The sequence below is a fragment of the Notamacropus eugenii genome, chromosome 5 (assembly GCF_028372415.1).
Source record: "Notamacropus eugenii isolate mMacEug1 chromosome 5, mMacEug1.pri_v2, whole genome shotgun sequence".
Classification (NCBI taxonomy): Eukaryota; Metazoa; Chordata; class Mammalia; order Diprotodontia; family Macropodidae; genus Notamacropus; species Notamacropus eugenii.
In genome coordinates, this window is record NC_092876.1 from 268,059,491 (window position 1) to 268,084,642 (window position 25,152).

General features: G+C 33.3%; 1 protein-coding gene across 11 annotated transcripts in view; it reads right to left on the reverse strand.

Moving 5' to 3' along the window:
- Positions 1-233: 233 nt before the first annotated feature.
- Positions 234-25,152, reverse strand: part of BOLL (boule homolog, RNA binding protein) — a 75,205-nt gene continuing 50,286 nt past the window's right edge. For 5 of the 11 annotated variants that reach the window (XM_072612803.1, XM_072612805.1, XM_072612806.1 and 2 more), the window contains one exon: positions 234-4,921. In XM_072612803.1, the coding sequence (XP_072468904.1) occupies positions 4,763-4,921 (159 nt within the window). In that variant the 3' untranslated portion in view covers positions 234-4,762. Of the gene's footprint in view, positions 4,922-15,249; positions 15,404-17,750; positions 17,887-25,152 lie in introns of those variants that run through there. The other 6 variants (XR_011967753.1, XR_011967749.1, XM_072612801.1 and 3 more) reach the window with 6 other exon arrangements.

Below are 25,152 nucleotides of genomic sequence, written 5' to 3' on the forward strand. Positions count from 1 at the left end.
TTGGTGATAGGGGCAATTAGAATGCTCGGTGTTTTGGGATGGGGGGAGGGGACAAATGGGGAGAAAATTTGAAACCCAAAATTTTGTGAAAATGAATGCTAAAAGTTAAATAAATTAATAAAAAAAACAAAAAACAACAACAAAAAAAGGAAAAGCTACTACTAAAATAATGAAAACTTATTGATATTTAAAATCCATATTTATCCCATAAGAACACACAATCAATATTAAAATTTTTTATTGGAACTAACTTTTTAATTACAAAAACAGAATTTTATTAGAAGTTACAAACAATAGAAACTTGGTTTTTCCAGTTTTAATACAAATGAGCTATATAGTCAGTTATGCTAAAGAATCATATATTTACTAACAACTTAAATTCTATGAATTTATTAAACATTTATTGCTATATGCTTACAATATTTTATCCTAACAAGCGTGCAGTAACCACATTAAATGCCCCTGGACTCAATTTATTAACAAACAAAGCAAAACATCTACCCCATTAGCTAAAATGTTGCATTCTGGACAATACTTGATAAATTGTATGTCACACGACAGTTTAGTCATGTTCTAACTTCACAAAATTAAATATTTAGAAACTTTATTATGAATCACATGAAGAATACTCATTGTTATATTTAATTGATCCATTTATTATGAAATGCAGCCATTTTGATGGACATAGGCTACATTATAAAGAAGTATGACAAAAACCTGAGTCCATGGTATTCTTTTAAGCTATTATTTTAAATATATTTTAAAAAATGCATTATAATATCAAAAGGTTCACTAACTCTATGCTAAGTTGGAAGGCCAAAAAAACCCTGTACCTTTATATTGTGTCGTAAATAAATTATTTAGATCTCTGTTTAAAATGTGAGCAACACATTCTTACAGCTAGCTAGGCATGATGGGTGCTTATCATATTTTGATATTTTTTTTGTACAGTAGGTTATAGCTTGCTGACAGGATCATCAGACTAATGCATTATAAAAATGACCTATATATATCATTCTTTGAATTTATTTTAAAAATGACTTGTTAAATATTTTTTCCTTCACTTAAATAGAAGCTGTCATAAAGTGAAGAAAGCTTCAATCCAGGTGAGCTGACATTACTGCACTAACTTACTTTACTACTTATATGTCTATGAAACTATTTTTTAGAGATGCATCCTTAAAACTTCCTAAAGCTTTTCATTAAAAATACAGAAAATTTTTAAGCTATGTGTTCTGGTTGATTTTTATTAAATTACTGAAATGTGATTAACCAAATCAAATTATGTTAGCAAAAGTTACCATATTTAGGAAGCCTATTTTGGTATTCAGAGTCATTAAGTATAGAGAAAAATAAAAGATACACTAAATTATAGAAAACACATGAATACTGTTTAATTGAATGGAGTTTAATGGTTGGGTTTTCATGACACTTTCTAAACATTTGAAAAAAGAAATTCCTATTCAAATGTAAAAAAATATTATTTTAGTGATCATTATGACATTGCTTGACCTAGCACATAAAAATAGTTGGTAATTAATAATCAAAATTCAAAGTAGCATTTTTTCTCCCATAAATGTATCTGATATTATTGTTCATTGTCTTCAAAATCAATTATCTTATTTTCAGATGTAAATAGTGCCCTTAAAATTAAGTCTGTTAGCTCAAAAGGGTGCATAATATTTTTCTCATTTTCTATGGCTCACAGAGACTATCTTATGGAGCCAACATTGATTTTACTTGAATCAGCTCTGGGGCAAAACAATTCCTGTATAGCTAAATGTATAAATTAGGAATAACATTTTTCCTCTGGATCTTAGGCATAAGTGGAACATAAATATTGAAAACATTGTTTTATGCTACGGGTAGCAATAATTCCAATCCAGCATAAGTTTACTGAGGTAGATATAAAGTCCAAGTATTACTAGCTGAGACTCATTTTCTAAAGAGAGCGACACATTAGGTTGAAAGGTAGAAAAATGCATATATTTAAGGAAAGATATAAATACACACATTAGAAAGTTTAAGGGTGGCTTTGTAGTGCAATGACATTCTCAGGATTTTAAGTATTAGGATGAAGACTTAGTTCTAAGAAAATAAAACTTTATTTTCTAAATTGAAATGGAGTGACCAAGTTTACTTTTTGGTATTAATGTAATTTTATGAAGCAGAAAAAGTTACTGAATTGTGAGCTCTTAGTAGGCAAGTCTAACTACTTTAAAAAATTCTGAATCCTTAATGTTCAATTCAATACTTCCTATTCACAAGGATTTTATCTAGCCCTCTTTACTTATGATTGATTTCTTTGATTTGTTACAAATGTTGAAATATTTTCCAAATGCCTTGAAAGGTTCCTTAAAGTTCTAATGAATGTATTTTAAATTACTTTTTGTCCTTTAAAGTGAGGTTTCTCTGAAGCACAAAAAATAATTTGCAACAATACCTTATATATTAATTTGACCTTCCCTTCATATATAATTCATAGTTTCTGAATCATATGAGGACCAAGAATAAGGAATAGTAGTTAATCCCTTTAACTTAAGATTCTGCATATATGGCCATTTTTTATCATGACTTGTAATGATAAAGGCACTGCCATTTAAAAATAAAGCTAACACACACTGATCTGTAAAATAGTTGAAGTTGCTTTCTGATACACTGGGATATGGTACATCATTTGTTAAAATGCAAAATTACAGAAATAAGCATGACAATTTTCTAACAGATACTCTATTGCCTTCTTTTAAGATTGGATTTGTTACCTTTTTTGTGTGCATTAATGAATTTTCAGTTTCTCAGTCTTTTTTTTTTTACTTATAAAGTTGGAGAAAAAAGTATATTACCCTCATAAAACTGAATGAAAATAATAATGAATCCATGGAAATATTTGGGTTTTTCCAGATAATACTTTCCCTGATATACATTTTAAATAATTGCACAATTGTTCAAGAAATTAGAAAATACTTCAAATGTAAATTGTTTTTGGAATACAATTACTCTTGAACCTTTATAATTTACAACATTTTCAGAACATACATGCCTTGGTATATACTGAATAAGCTTGAATTGTGAAAAAGAACTAAAACTTATCCTGCAAATACCAGACAAATGGAGTAAATATATTGTTTCATGATATTTTGAATAAGGCTCTAATATCAGAACACAAGACTTTCTACACAGGATATTGTTCTCACAAATAATTACAGTAAAGGAAAACATGTACACATAGATGGAGTGGCTTTAGGATGTGCCAAAATATGCTCTAACATTCCTAAATTTTAATGTTCAACTGAAGTATATTAATCCCAAACATTAAGTTGACATCCCCAACAAATTATATACATCAACAGTTTATAGTCCTATATGACAAGTAGGGTAATAAAAGAAAGAGGATAAAAAACTGTCCTAAGTTACAACAATTGGGCAATTACCTTTTGGAATTTTTTTTACGAAAATTTAATAAATAATTTTTGTAGGGAAACTTTATTCCTATTGAAACAAGAGTACAAAAAAGCTTTAGGTATTAGAGTGGACACAAAATTATAATATAGTCAAGAATATCTGACTCCTAATACATAGTGTAATATAATTCCATAGGTGCTGGAATGGATTTTAAAAACCACAGTTTCAATATTACTAGTTTATGTAACCACTTTTGTTATTATGATCACTCCGTAAGAGCCCAATTTGGTTTTAAGAGGAAGATGATATTTTCTAGAATAGCTTAGATGTATCTATAAACTGAAGTGAATTTTTTTAAAAGTTCAACATTAAGAAAAATTATCTTCCATACTATTATATTAACAGATGATCCTAATTTCTATTTTAAAAGATTAAATAAAGAATTCAGTGTTTTTTTTTTTAAATTCAAGGCTAATTTATTTTTTAAACTAGGTAAGGCATGAAAGCACAGACAGGTGGCTGATTTACTTTCAGTAAAGAAATATATATGTTGTCTCAAGATCCGATATATATAGTGAATGTTTAAACCTGCAGAGATGCCAAAAAACACTTACACTTCATATATCAGTGACAAAAGAGGATCAGTAATAAATATACATGTATTATTAATTGTATTTTAAGAATGCCAGCTTTGGCCATGGAATATAGTATGAAGCAAATGGTCCTTATCTGACAGACTTCTAAAATTCTTAATATAAATTATTTAAAAGATATGTTTGATAAGAATTCAAATTATGAATGAAAAGTATTAGATATTTTAGCAAAAATATTTAAAATACGACAAAACACACATAAAAACTAAACATAGTGAAACTGAAATAATATGAGAATGAGTATATATCTAAACATATTCTATATTTAAGATAGGGCCTTTTTGAGCCCAGTCTAGCTTACAACATTAACTGCTTTAATACACTGTGGTTGCATATAAAACATGTGGATGAAAACTGAGAAACTGGAAGGTTCTAAAATATCCAGATGTTAGGAATCATGTAGACAAAATATCCAGATGACTGATTGAATTTTCAGTTTTTAATCTAGACATGTACTGTCTTGTAGTTGTAGCCTCTGTCCTACTTATCAGAGATAAATCTGTTACCATAAATGTGTATGAATTAATAAAGGAAACCATGATTTTATCCTGCATTTCTAATGTTCTGAGCAATGAACTGCAAGACTCCTTTTATTCCCTTTACAAAAAGCAGACACTTTTAACTTAAGCATATTCATTAAACTCACTACCAAACCACATATGGAGCTAATAGCTATTTAGTGTTTGGTATAATAGTTAGCCAAAACTTTACTTAACAGAGTCAGTAGAAGAAGGTGGAGTAAGAATTGAATCTTCTGCTCTGAATTCTTTCCTAGGATGAAAGTGAGGGCTTCGGGTATATCGAGGTTTCAGTCCCACAGATGAAGGCTGAGAAAAGCTTCTTCTCACAGAATGTAACCTTGGTTCCTATCATAATATTAAAAAAAATAAGATTTTTCCAATCTATACATGTTAGAACAATATAATTTGTACCTAGTGAACTCAAAAATAAAAAATTGAGCATTTTATTTTATATACTGTTTTGGGAAAGGGAGGGAAGAGAATGGATGGCCCTTTGATTTTATTGGTGTGATCTGAGCTTTCTTGTTGTGGAAACTACCTTCACCAGTACAGATCAACAACTCATTTCCCAATCATAGTCTTATTAGGTTGCTCAGGGCATTAAGAGATTAAGTGATTTGTCCATGATCATACAGCTAGTATGTGTCAAGAGTCAGAACTTGAACACAGGACTTCTTTCTTCCAGGACCCTTCATCCACTATAACATCGTGCCTATCATTTTATATCATATATATGGATAGACATTACATAGAGGAAAAAACTATCAGCTATTTCTGGTCATCTGAGTAATAACTTGGCACAGTGTTATGTAACATGTAATCTAAATGAGAGGTGCTTAATTTGACCCTACTGAGAGTTGGCATAGATAATTCTTGGCTCAGGAACCCAGAAGAAAAGCAAGCTTTAGACGGTGATTCAATTTGTACTAGATGACAAATAGAAGAGAAAGGAACCCATATGTTTAGAAATTAAAGCAGACATTCTGAAATCCAATAATTTGCTCAAGCTGTTACTACTTTTCTGAGATCAGGTATTTGTAGACCCCAAAAAGTATACACTGGTAGTAGAGGGATCCAATATATTCTACATTTAAAGGTCAGGAAAACTATTTAAGCAGTGCTCCAGTAAAAATAACTTCCTAACCCTGAATGAATACACAACAGTAATTTATCAAATGATATTTCTAAAGTCTTTTAAAAGTTGAAATAATTCTAAAAGTGTTCTATTTATGTTTAAGGAACAACTGATATAGTGGGAGACTATTTTGTTTAATTTGTAAAGTAAAGTAATTTATATTTTTCAAAAAGACACTGGTTGTTTGCAAAACGATATAATTTCTAGTATTTTTGCAAGCAAACCATTGTGTGGACATTGCTAAAATTGTCAGTTGTTAACCATTTTCAACAATTTTAAAAAAGGTTTCAAGAAAAGCCCACAAAGGCAACTAATTACTTTATTCTGGAGTGTCTGTTAAACATCGATAACTCTCTGCCTAAAAGGGTTTGCAATTTGTGTAGCTTTCTGGAAAATTCGTTCATATAATTTAAGGGTACATAGCAGTTTTTAACCAGAAAATAAACATATTTAAAGATATATTTTATATTTATGTTCTCTAATCAAAATAAGTTTTGTATATTAAATGAGGTACTTTGTATCATAAAATTTAAAAAATTTCCACTAAAAACTGCCATAGTTCCATAAAAATGAACACTACATAATAATTTTCAGCTATGTACTTCACAGAGTTGTGAAGAATGTATAATTTAATCTATTTATAATAAAAATTATTTTAGTTATCCATTTATTCTCAATGCTATGCCAAAGTCTTCTAAGACAAAATTTTCAAGTTATTAGATTCAACAGTATTAAAAAGGGTAACCTATCAGTGTGGTGGTGAGGAACTACAATTATAATTATTATTAATATGTTATAAAACAGTAACTATTACAACTTAAAAGGTGGTGCAATAGAGTGCAGGGCCTGAAGTCAGGAAGACCTGAGTTCAAATTCTACCTTACATGTTTCCTAGCTGAGTAATCCTGGGCAAGTCACTTAACCCTATTTGCCTCTGTTTGTTCATTTGTAAAAAAAGCTGGAGAAGGAAATGGCAAAGCACTCCACTATCTCTGCCAAGAAGACCCCAACTGGGGTCATGAAGAGTTGGATATGAATGAAAACAAATGAACAAAAAGAAAATGAGGAACTAATAATCCTCTTTTATAATTTCAAATGCTGTGGACTTCAAAAGTCTTATAAACAACAATGCCATTAATAATGTCTCAATAAAGAGACAAGAAAAGCAGGAAATGAAAAAAAATCAAGTAGGGGTGTGTGTGTGTGTGTGTGTGTGTGTGTGTGTGTGTGTGTGTGTGTGTGTGTAGATATGTACCCACAGTTCCTTCAAAAACATAAGGGATATGTAATTGTGGCACATTTTCAAAACATGAAAAGAAAAAAAAAGAATTAAAAGGTAGATACAGCCTTCTCATTTCTTGAAGATAAAATACAACTATTTTTGGAGGAATAAAAGGCCATTTGAAGTCCTTTCTTTTCTTTTCATATCCAGTTGACCCTTACACATATTTTTGTATTAAAAGACTGACATGAGTGCAATGTCTACAGAATTATTTTGTAAATTAATTTTAATTCAACATTTACTAGCCCTTTCCTTCACTGGGAATACAAAAAAAAAAAAAAGGCAGAGAGGGAAATCCTACAAGTACCCCAGTACATATACTACAAATATAAACAACTTAATGGCCAACCCTGGAAACAATTCTATCACCACTACTCTAACCATGGATACTAGTATCCACAATTAAAGGCAATGATTACTTAATAATTACATTAATTCAATTTTCTCCATTTTAAACATATTTTTATATCATTGTTTCAATAATATCCCTTTAGACAGGAAATTTTCAAATGTTCTGATACTGGTAACCATTTTCTAATACTTAAGAGATCAAAATACTCTAGTAACTTGGTAAAGTAGCACTTGTCAAATGTGCTACTGCTAAAACAGATGTCAAAAATGATTTCTTAAGATACTACATTTCTCAGGATTTTTTAGCCACCTTGAAAGGGCCTCATTACCGTGGAGTCAATATGTCAGCAGTATGACCTTGGTCTTCATTAGGAAAAGCTTATCTTCCAGAATAAGTTTATTATAGCTCTTTGTACTCTTTCTTAGTTAGGGCAAATATGAAGTACTGTGCTTCACTTTAGAATGCACAGTGATAAACTGGAGAGTTTCTACTGTGGGCAAGAAGGCTGATGAAGGCCTTGAACCCATGTCATATGGGGACTGGTTAAAAGAATTATGGATGTTTAGTCTGAAGACAGGATTCAGATGGCATGTGTATATGAAAGTATTCTAAACTAAAATGGTATGCAAGAAACATTATTGTTATCTTGAACTGAAATAATATAGTAGACCAAACTATGATAGAGTAGTCACAGTTTTGAAGCATAAAATTAAATAACATTAAGACTGTTAAAGTCTCTACTTAATACTTTTGTCATGATAAGAAGAACTAATTTTGGATACTTATATACACCAAATTTAATTATATTCATTCAACAAATATTTATAAAATACCTCATGTGCCTGACTGTGTTGCAAGGCCAAAGAAAACTCAAGCCTTTAATATGCATAATCCTCATCCACAAGAAGCTTAGTATATTAGGGGAAATAAAATAAATGAATACATATGTAGTGATAGATGCAGTACATCATGGAATGTTGAGCCTACACTTTGGCCACTTTCAGGGATAGAGCGCAGTACTCTATAGATGGTATTTCCATTCTAACCCCTGTTACATATGAACAGAACAACAAAAAAAAACTGGATGTGATTAATGCAAAAAGGAAATATAAAAAAAAGTTCTAGAAGAGTTGAAGACTGATTATTTCTGCCTGGCAAGAGAAACCAAGAGAAGTTTCCCAGAGAAGGTGGTATTTTAACTGAGCCTTGAAGGATGTATAAGATTTTAACAGATGGAAAAGAAGGGTGGTCGGAAGGACATTCCAGGTACAGATAATGGCATGGATAAAGGCAAGAAAAGTGGTTTGGCTGGAGCACAGAGTATGAGAAGGGTAGGGTATTGGAAGATCAGGCAGGTGGGAAACAAACCAACTGCAGAGAGCCTAGAAAGCCAAATTAAGGAATTTAGATTTTATTCATTAGGCAATGGGAAATCTCCAAGTCAAGTATATTTTGTGTATAAGGAGGATTAACTTGGAAACAAGGTGGGGTGTTAAGTTTGGATTCAGACTTCCTATGTAACCCGGCACAAGTGGCTTCCCCCTACTGAGCTTCAGTTTCCTCATCTGTAAAATTAGGATGATACCAGCACCTACCTCACTAGATAGGATCAAATGACTTAAGATGTTTTTCAAACCTTAAAGAATGACATATATATTTTTAAAGGAGTCCTAAATTTGGAGTCAAAGGACTTAAGACTTGGATATTGGCTCATTTTATTTTTCTGGGCCTCAGTTTACTCATGTGTAAATTAGGGTGTTGGATTAAATGATTTCTAAGTCCAGTTCTAAACTGTGTAATTTGATGGGAGCAGGGAGAAAGGTTAGAGAACTACTGAATTAGTCCAGGTAAGAAATAATGAGAATCTGGAGTATAGTGATAGTACTTAGAATAGAAAAGAAGGGAGATAAGTAAGAAGTATTGTTAGGTAGGACTGACAGGACTTGGTGACTTTATGTGCTAGGGTGAAGAGAGGGAAAATAAACAAATAAATAAGTAAAGACAGCTCCAAAGTTTTGAGGCTGACTGGAAAAAGAGTGGAAATTTGGGCAAGTGCATAGATAAATTTACCAAGATTGTGAAATTAATTTACATTAGTGTAACTGATATTTGTATCTCTTTCCTAATACTTTATGCCTGGCTAAATAGAAATGATTTAATAAACCACTTCGATTCATTTTTACATTCCCCATTGGGGCCTAGCATAAAGCCTTGGAATTAATAAGTACTCAACAGGCATTTACTGAATGAATGAACAAAGAGATAAAAGTCAGTACAATTGTTCTAGAGGCCCTTGTGACTTAACTGCAATGTTCCTAGCATTCTTCTCTGTGCTCTAACCCTTGATTTCATTTTGATGCTGCACTTCATATGTAATACACCAAAAGCATGAAGCAGGAGTCAGAATATCACAAGTAAATACATTTCCTGTTTTGAAGGTATTTTCTGACTTGTGAGAAGGGAAGGAGGGAAATTATGAAGACTTCAGGGAGCTCTTACACAAGGATGAATCATACATAAGGAGGCAGCAGCTTATAGTAGGATCTTCTTATAGACATACTGATGAATTAATTTTATACCACTTCCAGTGTCAGGCTGAGAAAGTGAGATTTCAAATTCTCTTCACTGATTACATGACATATGGGTCCTATGGAAGCTCTACCCAATTCCCTACTGCTATTCTTATTAATGTTTAGAACTATTTTTGTATTGGTACACTTGAATGAGAAAAAACCCTGCATGATGCCTTACAGATCCCTAATATAGATTCACACAGAGAGATCTTATTCTGTTCCCTTCAACTTTTCTTGCAATAACTGACCAGAACAGGACCTGAAGCGTAACAACGAGTCTTGAAATTCACCTTACAAACATAGGAAGCTTGCTGAATTCTGATTCTGTAATTACTGTAGTAACTGTAATTACACACAGTAATTCTGTAATTCTGAGCGTAGATATCAGTTCTCCACTGAAACATTCTGTGCAGGAACTTGACTGACAACGTTTTTTGTAGTCTAATTTCAGGACTTTCTCTAGACTCACATTTCCTATTAGAAAGCTTCTCCATAGCTGCTTCTCTGCTAAAACATCAAATATGTATTACCTAATTGCATCTTTTGTGCCATTTTTGTCTCTGTACCTCCAGCACTTAGCACGGGACCTGGCATATAGAAGGTGCTTAATAAATGCTTGCTCGCTTGACTGATGTATGACACGACATACAGCTCTCATTTCTTATATGCAGTGGACTTCTATTAGGTACCATAAACTTTGGAAATCAAACCTAGGAGTTTGGCTGGACAAGACTTGGGAAACTGGTAAATCTAGGTAGCCAAGAGATCCTCAGACTATATGATAGTCAAATGAGAAAAAGTTTAGAAGGCAGGTAAATAGGGCCAAAGGTCAGGGAGGTCAAGCAGCAGGGAACACTAAAATAAGCTGGGAGATTTATGAAGAAAATATTGGAAGACCCAGAGATTCTGAACAGGTCAGGGGACCCAGAAAAAAAAGGTCTGGGCAAGAAGAGGTCAGCATCTAGGATAGGATTCTGAATAATAATCACAGAATACCAATATGAAAAATGGAACAAAATTGTGATTCAAGAATATATTACATAACTCCTGTTTAAAAGTGGTCTAAAGAACTGAAGTCTTAATAAAAAGAATAGCTTCAAAGAAATTGCGAAAGCTTATATGTAATTATGTGGAGTGAAGTGAACAGAAGTTTATATAGTAATAATACTTTCAAAAAAGTCTTGTTTTGAAAGACAAGAAAACTTCAGTCATGTGGGAGTCTAGAACATTAGCATAAATGATATACAGAAAAAGGCAGTGGGAAAATGTCAAAGAAATTTTGCCCAATCACTTCAGTATTCAGGAAAGGATGTGTTTCATTTTTCCATTTCCCTTTCTCTCTCTTGTACCACATGGCCTTGCTGACCTCAGAGATGGAGCTAGTACTATAAATTAAGGATAGAGTTAAATAGGTTTCTGTGGATTTTTACGGGACCTTATTCATTATTTATAACTGGTTCTATGGGAAAATGCATTTAAGTTTTGAACAACCAATTAATACATTTTTAGAAAACAATATCCAGCTATAATTTAGAAAACAATATCCAGTTATAAACTTGTGACTACTTGTGATACTCGAAGTGAGAAATGATGGATAGACAATCAACAAAGGAGCACTTTTATACCATCATGCAGGAGAATAAAGGGTTAGAAAACATGTACACTTTGGAGAGAGTCTTTAAGTCAAACAAGAGAAAAAATGTTTTTGTTTTCTAATACCATCTTGAATACATGAATATGCTTAATAGTATCTACTGTTCTCTTCTCTTTCAGGCATTTAAGAATGAGGTGGAAGAAGGGGTACCACCAGAGCAGTGTGATGTTGAATAAAACCACCACTGGATTGTCCTCCTGAGTAGTGCATGAAAATGAAGAGGAATGTGAGAGAAGAAAAAGATACCATTTCAGCCACTAACCTGAGGGAGCTATCCAAAATAGCAGCTAAGATGACAACAATGGCTTCTAAAAGGCCAAGAAGAGATTCACATGTAGGATCTCTCCTGAGAGACCAAGTAAACAAGTGAGGGTGATAGAAGGTGAAACCTACATTTTAAGGGACAGAGAATCATTTGTATTTTTAAAACAGGGGATAGTTATTAAGTTAACCCCTCTCCCCATAAATGGAGAGTGAGGAGGAGAGATCTTACTTGCCATTTCCTAAATCTATACCAATGAAATAAGAATGTACAGACAATGTCACAAACACTGATTGGGAGGGAAAATGGAAAAAAAAGACAAAAATGATTGTTAAGGCATTCAGCATAGGTTGGCTCAAGGTTAGCCTTGTCTCAAAAATATGTATTTAAAAATTTCACCCAAGAAATCTTAGAAGTGAAAGCATCTAGGGGTATTCATACTTTTGCTCTAAGAGAGAAAGGATAAATTAACACAATTGAACAAAAATTTATTAAACAGTTAACTATATATAAGCATCATGCTAGGCACTAGGGGTAAAAACATAAAAAAGTAGTCCCTGCCCTCTAAGAATCTACATTCTATTGAGTATATGTGTATAAATGACACATACAGTTAAATGTAAAAAAAGGCATATCATGATAGAAACAAAGAAGATATCTAGACAAAATGCTCCAGAAGAATTTGAGGAGAGAACATTCATCTGTGGGGAAGGAGGGGTCTGAGAAATCTTCAAGGATGAGGTGGATTCTGAAAGGTGGAGATGAAGAACGAGTGCATTCCAGGTGTGGGGGATTGCCTGAGCAATCAGAAGTTTGGGGGACAGCTGGTTATTTTGGTCAAAAAAGAGTGCTTGTGTGTAAAATGGAGCAATGTGAAATAAGACTGTCAAGTAGGCTACTGGGTGCTAAACTAAGGGGTTTGTGCTTAAACAGAAATGGAGAAGCATGAAGTAAAAATGGAATTAAAATAAGAAGTAAATACTAATTTTTCTTTGTTTTGTTCTCTTTTTTTTTCTGTAGAATGAGAGAAATCCAGTAGGCAGAAGGTCGAAAAAACTGTATGGCAAGGCCTCCAAAATCTATAATAGCTGGCAGAAGATATATAGTATGTGTGCATGTGAACATAACGTAGGATGGTGGTGGTGGTGGTGGTGGGGAAGTTAGGCCTTAAGCCATTGAGTAATACATGGGTCAACCCATAGATGTGGTCTATTTTGGCTCTTTGACTCCTCAGACTTTATAGCCTCCCATGTTCCAAAAGATGAGAAGAAAATCACCAAAGTGATGAGTGGTGACCTTGATCATCTTTAGAACACTACTGAATTCTAATAGCTGGATCCTCATTGGCACATGGGAAGAAATACAAAATTGAGGTTGGTACTATACTGTAGTAAGTAAATCATATATAATAAAATACATGATGACTGAATTTTGCTACATCAGAAGTACACTATCTATCAAACAAAGGACTAATAGAACTAGGAGTTGGACAATATAAGAAATCAGTATGTTCTTAGAAGACTGGTAGACAGTCAAGGGTCAGGATGGTATAACAAAAATTTATCTAACCCCATCATCCAAAGGACTATTCACTCTATTACACAAATAAAATATACTTCAGAAAATTCAGAGTTAGCATTAGTTTCACTATCAATATTTCAAGCACTGAAGTTTAAAAAAATAATGTCACTAACACTGAGGTCCTAAAATATAGTTATATGACTGGTATAAAATACTGGACTGTAAACATTCCAAGAACAGGACTCCTATCTAATCTAAATTTTGTATCTCTACCAGCATAGTGCCCGAATAGAACATAATCTATGGCTACTTCTATTAAGTTTTGTTGTGTAAGAAAGCTGCACAAAAATATCCATGTAAATGATATATGAAAAACTAAATAAGAAGAATAATTTTGTGGAGAAAAGAAACAAAATGAGAACACCACCAAACACATTTGGAAGTAATCTGGAATTGCTATTGCTGGTAGAGAAAATGATAGTAGAAAAAACAATAGGTAGAATAAAAGGATGATGAAATCTTAAATGAGGCTAGTTTGATTTGAACAAATACTGTATAACCTATAAGGCAAAAACTTAGCGTGTAGTACAAGAAAGTTTCAATAAATGACTGATACCACAGATTCTAATTAGAAAGAACTATGAAAGGGATACAAGCTGTCTTTTTAGGCACTTGTGCATATGGACAGCAAAACTATTAAAGTAGTAGCATCCAAGTAGAAAAATTTTATGTGGATATTTTTTTAAGGGCAGAACTAGCCAAAATTTAAAATGTCATAAGAAACTTTTCTTCAGGGAGACATCAGAATTTCAATGCAAAGAGAACTGGGAACATTTACAAGGACTCACCAAATCTGGGTTTTGCTTTTTGCATACAGAGAAGTAAAAAGGGAAATCAGAATTTCAAGATTACTTAAGTAATCACCTTTGGCAAACAGTGGAGATACTTTTAAAAACAGCAACAGGCAAGGTTGAAGGCAAGTAGGGTCAGCAGTTTCAATTCATCTTCCTGTTACCTAAGTACTATTCCTTTCGCTTTTATGGATGGATAATCCAAAAGATTTGTGAGGAAAGAAATGAGTTCATAAAAATGAAAGAAGCAAATGTGTAAATACTGCCCTCTCCATAAAGGGACTTTTCCTTCTGATTAGGAAGCACTTCACATATATGACCCTTAAGTATATAAACATATATTCATAAGGAAGTGAGAGTCAAGAGACTTCTTTCTAGTGTGGGCACTGAAACTACTTTCATTATATAGAGTTAAGACTACCCTATAAGAATAAAATACATAGTCCTACCATGGGAGAATCATTTAATTTTGACCAATATCCTCACATATATTTGGATATATTCCACTAATTTATGGTACAAATTATACTATATACATGTTTCATTTCTCATTTTGAGCCACCCATACTTAGTCTATCAAGGCCATAAAAAGGGTATTACAAAACATAAAATAAGCCTATCAAACAAATGAAACATTACAGCAACATTAACTATTAAGAATTATAATTTAATATTCTTGCAAATTTCAAGATATTTATGTTAGGGTCTATCTGAAGGTTCTGCCAAAGAAAAAAGAATATTCTCTTCATAAGCTTATAATTTTGGTCCATGTAGTGAAATTATTCCCACTATGATGTACATATAATTATTTTTAGAAAACATTCATGAAATGATTTTGGAAGTTTGCCCATATGCATATAATAAATATTTACTGAATCAGTGACTGAGTCATGATCATTTGAATATAAAACAATGTAAATTCAGAAACTGGCAGATATGTTAAAACATTTGTTTTCTGTTTTTTAGAATGCATACTTTTTTCTACTTTTCAAGAACTTCTACAGAAGATATACTAAATAAATGAAAAATAAAATGTTTCTTACAGTATCTGTAATGAGGAATTCTCCAAATTTGTCTCCTCCACAGATTCACACTCACCCTCCCTCCAATCCATCTGTCTTCTGAGGTAATATGGTTCTGGACTGGCAAGCTAAGGGATGGAGAAGGTAGGCTGACATGCTCCAATATTTGCAGGTGCTGTATACAAATGTTGAAGTCTTGGTCGGCTTCTCAAATTAAAGATAGCTTCTAAATTCTATGAAAGTATCCATGCAGGACACTTAACATCTGTATTAACTATTACAAGATCCTTCCACATCATCAATGAATTTTTGTCCAAGTGATATATGGAATCATGCCTACCTAATATTTCCATATTAAAGCTCTATTAATTTTTGTTCTCAAGACTACAAGTATTAGAGAGAAATCTCCATGGCATAAATAAATGGCAGTAAAAATAAAGACCCCAAAAAACCCCCTTAAGTGTCTTAGAGACATATATTTAAAATGAAAAAAGACACCTTCTTACCTGATATTGATATATAAAATGTGGAACAAAGCAAAAAGAACATGACTTCTGAAATCTCAGAATAACAGGGAAAAGGAAATAACATAATTTCACTTTGCTTTTTTTTGGAGGGAGGATAAACATTCATAGATTCTACTGTCTGTTGTGAAACAACTTTAGGTGGCAAACATATTAATTAAAGGTAGCATGGTATAGTGAAAAAAGTTGGGCTTGGAGAGCCATGGGTTTAAATCCTGCTTGTGGTATTTATTAAGTTTGTGACTATAAGCAAATCACTAAACCTTAGTGAAATTTACTCACATTTGTAAAAGATCTCACAGGGTGGTTGTGAAGACAAAATTAAAATATACATAATGACTTGTGCAAACCTTAAAGCATTATGTACCATCTATATCCCTATGACTGCTGCTATTTCTCCTGAGAATGAAATTCAATTGGGGGTAGAACATGAGGAGGAATGATTTTTAGAGGATTCGTATCAATTATTTTTCTTTTTTCCCTCTCCCACATTAATTTCCTGAGATGAAGAGGGCTAAGGGGAATTTCATATGACTATATAAATCACAATGTCAAAGACTAGATGTTTGAGATTACTGACTTCTGATTTGTCCCACAACTTCCAGAAATGAACGCTTTCTTAAAGCTAAAGCTTACTTCCTCATATTAACATATTGTGTTGCTTCTAGAATCAGAATCTAAAGTTCTTCTAGGATTTACAAAGTGTCCATCTTTTTTATAAAATAAATGATACAGTGAAAAAAATGCTCAATTTGGAGTTACAGGACCTAAATTGAAATCCTGACTGCTGATTTACTACTTGTGTGACCCTGGGCAAGTCACGTCACCTCTCTGAGCTTGGTGAAATGAGGGATTTGGACTAGATGATTTCTAAGGGCCCTACCAGCTCTACATATATGATTCTTTTTATCCACAAAGATATCTCACTTTTACCCTAAAACTTCATTAAACTACCACCTTTTGGGTCTGTGTTGTGGAATACTGACATTGTAAGTTCACTTTCCTCATTTACTAAAAGGGATACTTACACATTTACCTCAAAGGATAAAAGCTTTTCAAACCTTTAAAAACTCCATAACTAGGTTATGAAGGAAGGTCTTCAAACCTTCAAGAATTGCATCAATATGCTATGAGTTACTGCTTCCCCCTGATTTGACTAAATTTGCACAAGGGCATATCTTATTTAAAATTTATGTCTCATCCAGCTCCAAGTATATTGTCCATATAGCAGGTCGGCTGAATGAATTATGTTAACTAAACTATTTTTTGGAGGACAGTTTATACTATAGGGTTATACTATAGCAAGTTTATACTAAGGGTTATACTATAGCAAGGCTCTGGTACATATTACAAATATTAGGAATTTCAGGAAAAGTTAATAAAAATTATAATAAAAAAGTACACTAATTTTTCAAATGTTTGGAAAAATACCTCAAAAGGAGGTATAAAAGTAAGGATTTTTTCTGAAAATCATAATAGAAGCAGAAAAATATAAATGAAGAAAGTCAAAGATTAGGAAACAAGAGTGGCTAATAAAGAAGCAAAAATTAAAATTTGGATAAAGCATAATAAAAAAAATTCAAAGTAAAGTGGCAGGAATATTGACCCAAGTCTGCCTAAGGTTAAAGTAATACCCTACCCTCTTAAAGGCATAAAAATATATTTGAAAATCCAATATTAAATTAGAAGTTATTATCATCCATCCAAAGTACTAAAGTAAAAATAAGAGGATGAAAATAACAACATTCAGAATCTAAAAGTCCATGATGAAAAGAAATATCGCAAAGTAGTGAAAATAAAAGATGATTCACTATTCCCAGCACGGCTTAGGAACAAAACACCTATTACAGAAAATCTTACAATTGTTGGATTAATACAAAACAAAACCCAACATGCCACAGCCAACGACTTAATTTTGTGGAATAGGTGAAAGGGAGAACTTCATAATATCTAATAGATTAAAATTGGAAAAACAAGTATGGCAAGGTATCAACTAACCCTAAGTTTCACAACGGGCAGCTTCTAGCCGGTTCGTTGAAGCTGGATCTCGGCCACACAAGGATCATTGGACAAGAAATCAGTTGAGCTGGACTAGAGCTGCCCAATTGTCTTAATAATGAATGCTCCACACTGTCTGTTAAGTAAAGAGAAAGAAAATATAGATCAGAGAAACTGAACAGAAAATGAAAGAACAAGAATAAGTTAGGAGAGAAGAGTCAAGAACATCAATCAATATTATTGAACATGTGTGTGGCACTGTATTCATTCAATAAACATTTATTAAGCACCTACTATGTGCAAGGCATTTCTTTAGGCACTAGAATACAAAGAAAAATGAAGCAGTGCTTTGCTTCACAAGGAGCTTACATTCCGTTGGAGATATACAACATATATACAGATGAGTAAATGCAAAGTCTATACTAAGTAATACAAGGTAATATGTAGAGAGGAGACACAGAGAAACAGAGACTGGGAATGGTGGAAAGAGAAAGAGAGATACAGAGAGAGAGAAAAAGAGAAGAGAAGAGAAGAGGAGAGAGAGAGAGACAGAGAGAGAGAGAGAGAGAGAGAGAGAGAGAGAGAGAGAGAGAGAGAGAGAGAGAGAGAGAGAGAGAGAGAGAACTAATAACTAGGGGGATGTGACAGATAAGAAAAGGCCTTATATAGGAAATGGCATCTAACTGTGCTTTCAAGGAAGTTGGGTAATCTAAAAAGGTGAAAATAAGGGCAAGTGCATTCCAGTTATGGGATTCCACCCATGCAAAGGTAAGAGATGAAATGTCATATATGTGGAAGTGCTAGATGTCTGGTTCGGCTAAATAAAAATGAGGTATACAAAAGAATAATATAAAATAACTGGAAAGGCAAGTTTGGAGCTAGATTATGGAGGGCTAAGGATTTTGTATTTTATCTTTCTGACAGTAGGGAACCACTGAAGATTTTAGAGTAGGGGAGAGATATAGTTGTATCTATGTCTTAGAAATAACCTTCTGGAAACTATGTGGAAGATAAACTAAGGAGTGAAGAGACTCAAAGCATGGAGACCGATTAGGAGACTATTGCAATCATACAGTCAAGTGGTAATGAAGACCTGGACTCAGGTAGAATTTGTGTGACTGGAGAGAAAGGGACAGATGTGAGACATTTTATAGAAGTAGAATTAATAATATATGATAATTGATTAGACAGAGGAAATGGAAGAGGGAAAAAGTCAAGTATCACTCCAAAGTTGTGACACTGGGTAGCTAGAAGGATATGCATGCTTAAGATAAAAGGGAAATTTAGAGATGGGTTTTGGGTTAAACGAATTCTGTTATATGCACGTTGAGTTTGTGATTACCTATGGGGCATCTAGAGGGAGATGACAGGTAGATGTAGAGAGAGATAGAGACTGGACATACAGATTAGGGAATCATCTGCATGGTGATGAAAATTAAGCTTGGGAGTTGATGATATCACCAAAGGAGAGAATAAAAGGAGAGAAACTAGAGAAAGATACCCACACTTAGAAGAAAAGGATGATGATCCAAGAAGAGACTGAGGAGTGGTCTGATGGGCAGGAGAAAAACCAAGGAAGCAGTTATCAATAAAACTGTGAGAAGGCTATGCAGAAAGATGGGGGTAGTGGATAGTCTCCAAACCTATATATAAGCTAAAATTTAATAAAGACTGAGAAAAGATAATTTAGCAGACAAGAGATCTGTATTAACTTTGGAGAGTATGGTTTTATTTGAGTGGCATTTGTAAGGGGACGAGAAGTATATGGGAAGAGAAAGGGGCAACAAGTATACATGACTCTATGAGGAGGACTATGAATGGGCCAAGAAACATGATGATAACTTGAGGGGATGGTTGGGGTTTTTTCTCTTTAAAGGATGGAGGAAAACTGAAAATGTGAGCAAGAGAAGGAATGACCAAGGAAATCAAGTTTCTTAAGGACATTTGGCAAAGAAAAAGGGTACTTTTTCATCAAACAAGAAGAAAAAAATGTGAGGAGAAATTATATAAGAAATGTTGTGAGGTGTAGTATATGAGAAAAGAGGAAACTAATGATTGATGGCTTCAATTCTGAAATCTTTTGTTGAGAAAGATGAGGGGAGGGTACTTAAGTAAAGGAGAGCATTTTGAATAGTCACTGTGGAGAACATAATGAGTCCAACAGAAAAGGAAGAACTTCCATCCAGCACTAAGGATCCAGTTGAGATCAGTAATCTTTAATGGATCGAGCTGGCACAATACTGAGGCGATTGTACTACTAAGATTCCAAGATAAACACACGTAAGGAGAGAATAAAAGAAAGGCCTTTGGGGTAGTTAGTAGTATAATGGATAAAAAAGCACTGGTCCTGCAGTCAGGAGGACCTGAGTTCAAAATCTGGCCTCAGACACTTACAAGCTGTGTGACCCTAGAAAGTCATTTAACTCTGATTGTTTTGCAAGAAAAAAAGAAAAGCTTTTGCTCACATCATTTGATAATCTACATTTGGCAAGCTACAGAAGAGTCAAAGTATAAAGACACATAAAAAATGTGTTACTAGATAGTCAGTGTGGAGATGAATGTTAGTCTGCTAAGATTAAGTATGAATTAGAATAATTTCCTTTGTATTTGGGCACAGATTTTATATAGCAAGTGAAATTTAAAAGTTGGGTGTTGCCAAAAAGCATTTGTATATTTATATTTCTATCTTTCTCATCACTCCAAAGTATTAAGTACATTTTTGCTGTAGGCTGTACAAGCACACAGGCAATCAAGACCTGCAAGTCAAGGTAGTTCTGGAATCTTCAGGATACATGGAGTCTAACCTGAGAATTCTGGTTACAATTAGAGTCAGTCAAAGAAGTATATATCTATATCCTTATTTAAATTGTGGGACTAGGTCAGCTCTTAGAGTCCAAAGAATTATTTTATGATTTCTATGAGGGTTTTCAAAGGTTCAGGGCTTTAATCTGGTTATCATTTTGAAAATGACTGCAATTCACTTCTTCCTTGGACCCTTGGGATTATCCTGAATCCAGAACAGCCTCTAGGGTATCTATAAATTAGAATTTTTTTTGAAGGGGGTTCTGTTTAGTCTTGCTCCAAACTCTTAAAGTTGTCCTAAGGCCCTAAAAATCCATCCAGTGGGATAGAGGAACATAGTCTACAACCTTGCCCTTAGCTATTTCACAAGTATGTGACCTACTGAATATGTATCTTTGATATCCTATTCCCAGGGAAAAATAATAGATTCAGTTCCCCAAGAGCACTGGATAGACTGAAGTCCTGACAGGTACACATGGGACAGGGAAATGCCTAGTTTTAATATACTACACAAAGGAAGAGTGCAAGTATTTGTAAATGAGACATCTTAGGCTGGGATCAGAGAAGATTAAATTAGTTATTTAGCTAATAACTAAATTAGTTATTAATTGGTATTAATTAGTATTAAAGTTAAATTAGTATTAAAGGTCAAAGTAAGGAATTTAGTTATAAAGTGGAATCTGAGAATTTAACTGATGAGGAAGGGCATGTAAGTGATGAGAGGAAGTGAACTTTAGCTGCAGATTTTATGAAGAAAAGAGTGGGAAGAGTCAGTGGGAAAAAGTCAGAGAAGAGATTATAGTAATCTTTGAAGAAAATCTCTAAAGCTCAGAAGACTGATTTGGGAGGGGACATAGAAAAGATTAGGTGATTTCTGAGCCAAAAAAACCCCCCTACTTTAAACTTTGTATTGTTCATTATATAATTATACAATTACATACAAGAATTTTGCAGAATCCTTTGTTGATATTTTGCTCTTGAAAGAAAGGGAAGATGGGGGTAATGCCAAAACAGATGGAAAAGCTGAGTAGAAGTGAAGATGTGAAGGCTAATGTTAAGAAAGTTTTGATTTTGCCATTCTTATTTTGAAGAGCCAGCAAAATCTCTGGATGGATGGACTGAGACTGGAAAGAGAAGAAAGCTCAAAGCATGAGGACAGGATGTGACTCCCATGATTAGCAAAAAATGAAGAGGAAGATTTATATCTGAGAAGTTCAAGGAGAAATATGGCAAGTAAAAGAAAAAGGAAGAAAATTAAATCTTCAAGTCCAAAACAGATGACTTTGAAAATGATGCTGCTTGCTGAATGAAGTGAAGAGATACAGGACAAGAATTAATCTGATCAGAATTCTTGGTGAGGATATTTTGGTTAAATGGTACAGATGGAAATCAGACTGGAGAGCAGTAGTCCCTACACAGAATAGTAATTCTACAACACAACACTAAAAACCTCTCCATTCACATAGCAAAGAAAATTTAAAAGGAAATATGTGCTATCTTAAATCATAAGTTTGCCTAAAGCCTCTTCTCTCTTTGCTTCTGCAAATTAGCAAGTGGGACAGGGCTATTAACCAAAGAATTTAGGATCCTCAGCTCTAATTGGTCAGCAAAAGAATTGGTATAGATAGGTAGTAAGAACATGGGATAAAGTTCTAGGAACTTGGATGTCAGGGGAGGAGAAAGAAACAATAGGAAGTGTAGGGAGTGCATGATTGGAATAACTGCTTAAGAGGCTCTCCTAAATGGAACATAAGTAAAATAGAAAATGAAATGACAGCAATACAAGTGGGCTTCCACATTCCCCTATAAAACTTGTCAAGAAAAGTACTATAAAATTTATTCAGAATGTTAAATTTGCTATTATTTATCCTTATGCAAGTAAATTTCACTGGTCAGTTAAAGCATTCCCCCCCCCCCAAAAGCTCCCTAGAAAATGATGGCAGATTATTTTGGGCTTTTGTCAGACCTCACACTTCTGGACTGTGAAGACAAAAAGTGAAAGAGGAGAGAAAGACAAAGATGAGATACAGACACACATGCAAACCTCGGAGACTGATTATGTAACAAATCATGTCAGGCCTAAAATAGATTGTCTTCTAGCATAATTTTCTGAATGTTTTTTAGGGATTGGCAGATGAAGGAAGAGGCTTTGCCTGACTATTTACTGACAACTAACTACTTACATAAGTGTAAATAACAAGAGAATATTTTTAAATTTTATAATACTTTAATTGTTAAGTTTATTTCCATGCTATTTAGAAGCAATATTTGCCCCATAGAAAGTTTTAAAGTAATTTCACTGTCAGTCATAGGTTCCATACAATAATAACACAAAATGAAAAGAATCCAGACATTCAGAGTCTAATATGTAATACCAGGCCTACAGCAACACTTTGGTAAAAAATTAAACTGCTGATATGACCAGCTAAATTTTTGCCATAAATTTAGATGATCAATAATGTGAGTGGCTTCATCCAATATTCCAATAGATATGAGATCTCATCAATGTAGGCATTTCCTCCAGTGATGCAGATTGTAACCTAATCATGTCTGCCAACTTGCAAAACTCTTGTCCATGACATTCACTAAATTCTCATCGGGAGAAAGGGGAGAGGCCCAATGTTTTGGGGGTCTTCCTCATATTCTTTTGACATTGTGTGGGTACCAGAGCATGTGAATTATCAACTTATTATCTTCACTCTTATTATGTGACTGGTCCACTTTTTTTTTCAATCATACATTTCTCTGATGGTATTCATAACACTACTTTTCCTGAATCACCATTGTACTATGGTAAAGGTCAGAAACCCTGTGAAAATTTCTCAAGCTGAAAGCTTATAAAACTATTTGAAAGATAACTTTATAAAACAGATCTAAAAATACAATTTGAGTATAAAAAAACCCCAAAGTGCTTGCTCTATACAGTATAGCTAAAAATTCCCAAAGCTAACTGCAATTTTAATATTCAAACATTAAGTATTTTAGTCTGAGCATTCGGGAGAATAACTTGGAACTATTCCCCAAAAGCTATTAAACAGTCCCTACCCTTTGATCCAGCAATGCTAGGTCTAATATATCCAAAAAACATCAAATAAAAAGGAAAAGGACTCATGTAAAAAAAATTACAGCAACTCTTTTTGTGTTGGCAAAGAATTGGACACTGAAGGGATGCCCACCAACTAGGGTAATGCTAAATAAGTTATGGTATGTGAATGTGATGGAATATAATTGTGCTGTAGGAAATGACGAAGAGAAAGGTTTCAGAGAAAGCTGGGAAGACATATGAAGTGATATAAAATGAAGAGAGTTGAAGCAGGAGAACAATATATATGGTAACAATATTATAAAAACAGTTAGCTGTGATAAACTTAGTATCTCTGATCAATACAATGACCCACAATGATTCCAATGAAAAATGCCATCTACCTCCAGAAAGAGAACTGATAGACTGAGTGCAGATTGAAACACCTCTACACCCCTCTCTCTCTCTTGAACATAGCTAATGTGGGAATGTTTTGCACTACTTCATATGTGTAGTGAGTATTGTATTTCTTGGCATCTCAATGGGTGGGGGAGGGGGTAGGAGGAGGAAGAAAATTTGGAACTGAAAATAAAATAATTCTTTTAAAAGAGGAATTCTTAGCAAGCATATTTATGACAAAATTGGCAGGCTGAAAATTATTATAATTAGAGCTGTAATGATAATTACTAATACAATGACTGTAGACAGTAAAGTACTGTTTTTATTTTGTGCTGCCAAAATAACTGAGGCACTAATAGGGAGTTTCAAATTTGTATACTCTCATAATAAGGAAACCTAAATTTTAACAAATGATAAAATATTCAACTTGTTTAACATAATTTTAAAGGAAAAACAATTAATTCCAGACCAGAAGGCAGCTATGCCTTTATTTCATTTCCAACAACTGAGTTCCTAATTCTGTAAGGGACTTATTTAAAAAAAAATTGCTCCCCTGACCTTTCTGGTCAATCTAGTTCTGTTAGGAAGTAGCCATTAATTAAAATGAGTTAAGTGAAAGTATTATTTCTATTAACATTGTACTTGCAATTTACACATAAGGGTGAAGAGAAAGTTTGACAATTTATTGTGTTCACTTTTTAGAAAGGAATAAAGATAGTTCCAAGAAAATATGAGTATGGCATCATAGCAGGAATAAGGAATAAATCCAGAACTATGGATTTTTTTTTATACAGCACCTCAAACTGGGGCCACATACCAAAATATATATGCTAACAAGCATCATTAAAAAATGAGTTGATAGATTTTGGTCAAATCAAAATATAGCTACTGGTATCTTAATAATGTTTGCTCTATTACCTTACAATAGGAAATGCTACTTTAAGTTTGTTATCTAGTTATTCAAACAAAAATTTATTTTATGAAATAATAAAATATATGACTGACATCCTGGAGAAAATTTATTCACTAAGGGATGGCAAAAGAAGGCATAAAACTTTTCCACATGTGTTTTACTTCCCTAAAGCAATGAAAAGATAATTATATTTGTTATGCCACTTTCACTCAAAAGTAATCATGTTTCTAATGGACATACTGGGTTAGGAGAAAAGTTATGTAAAA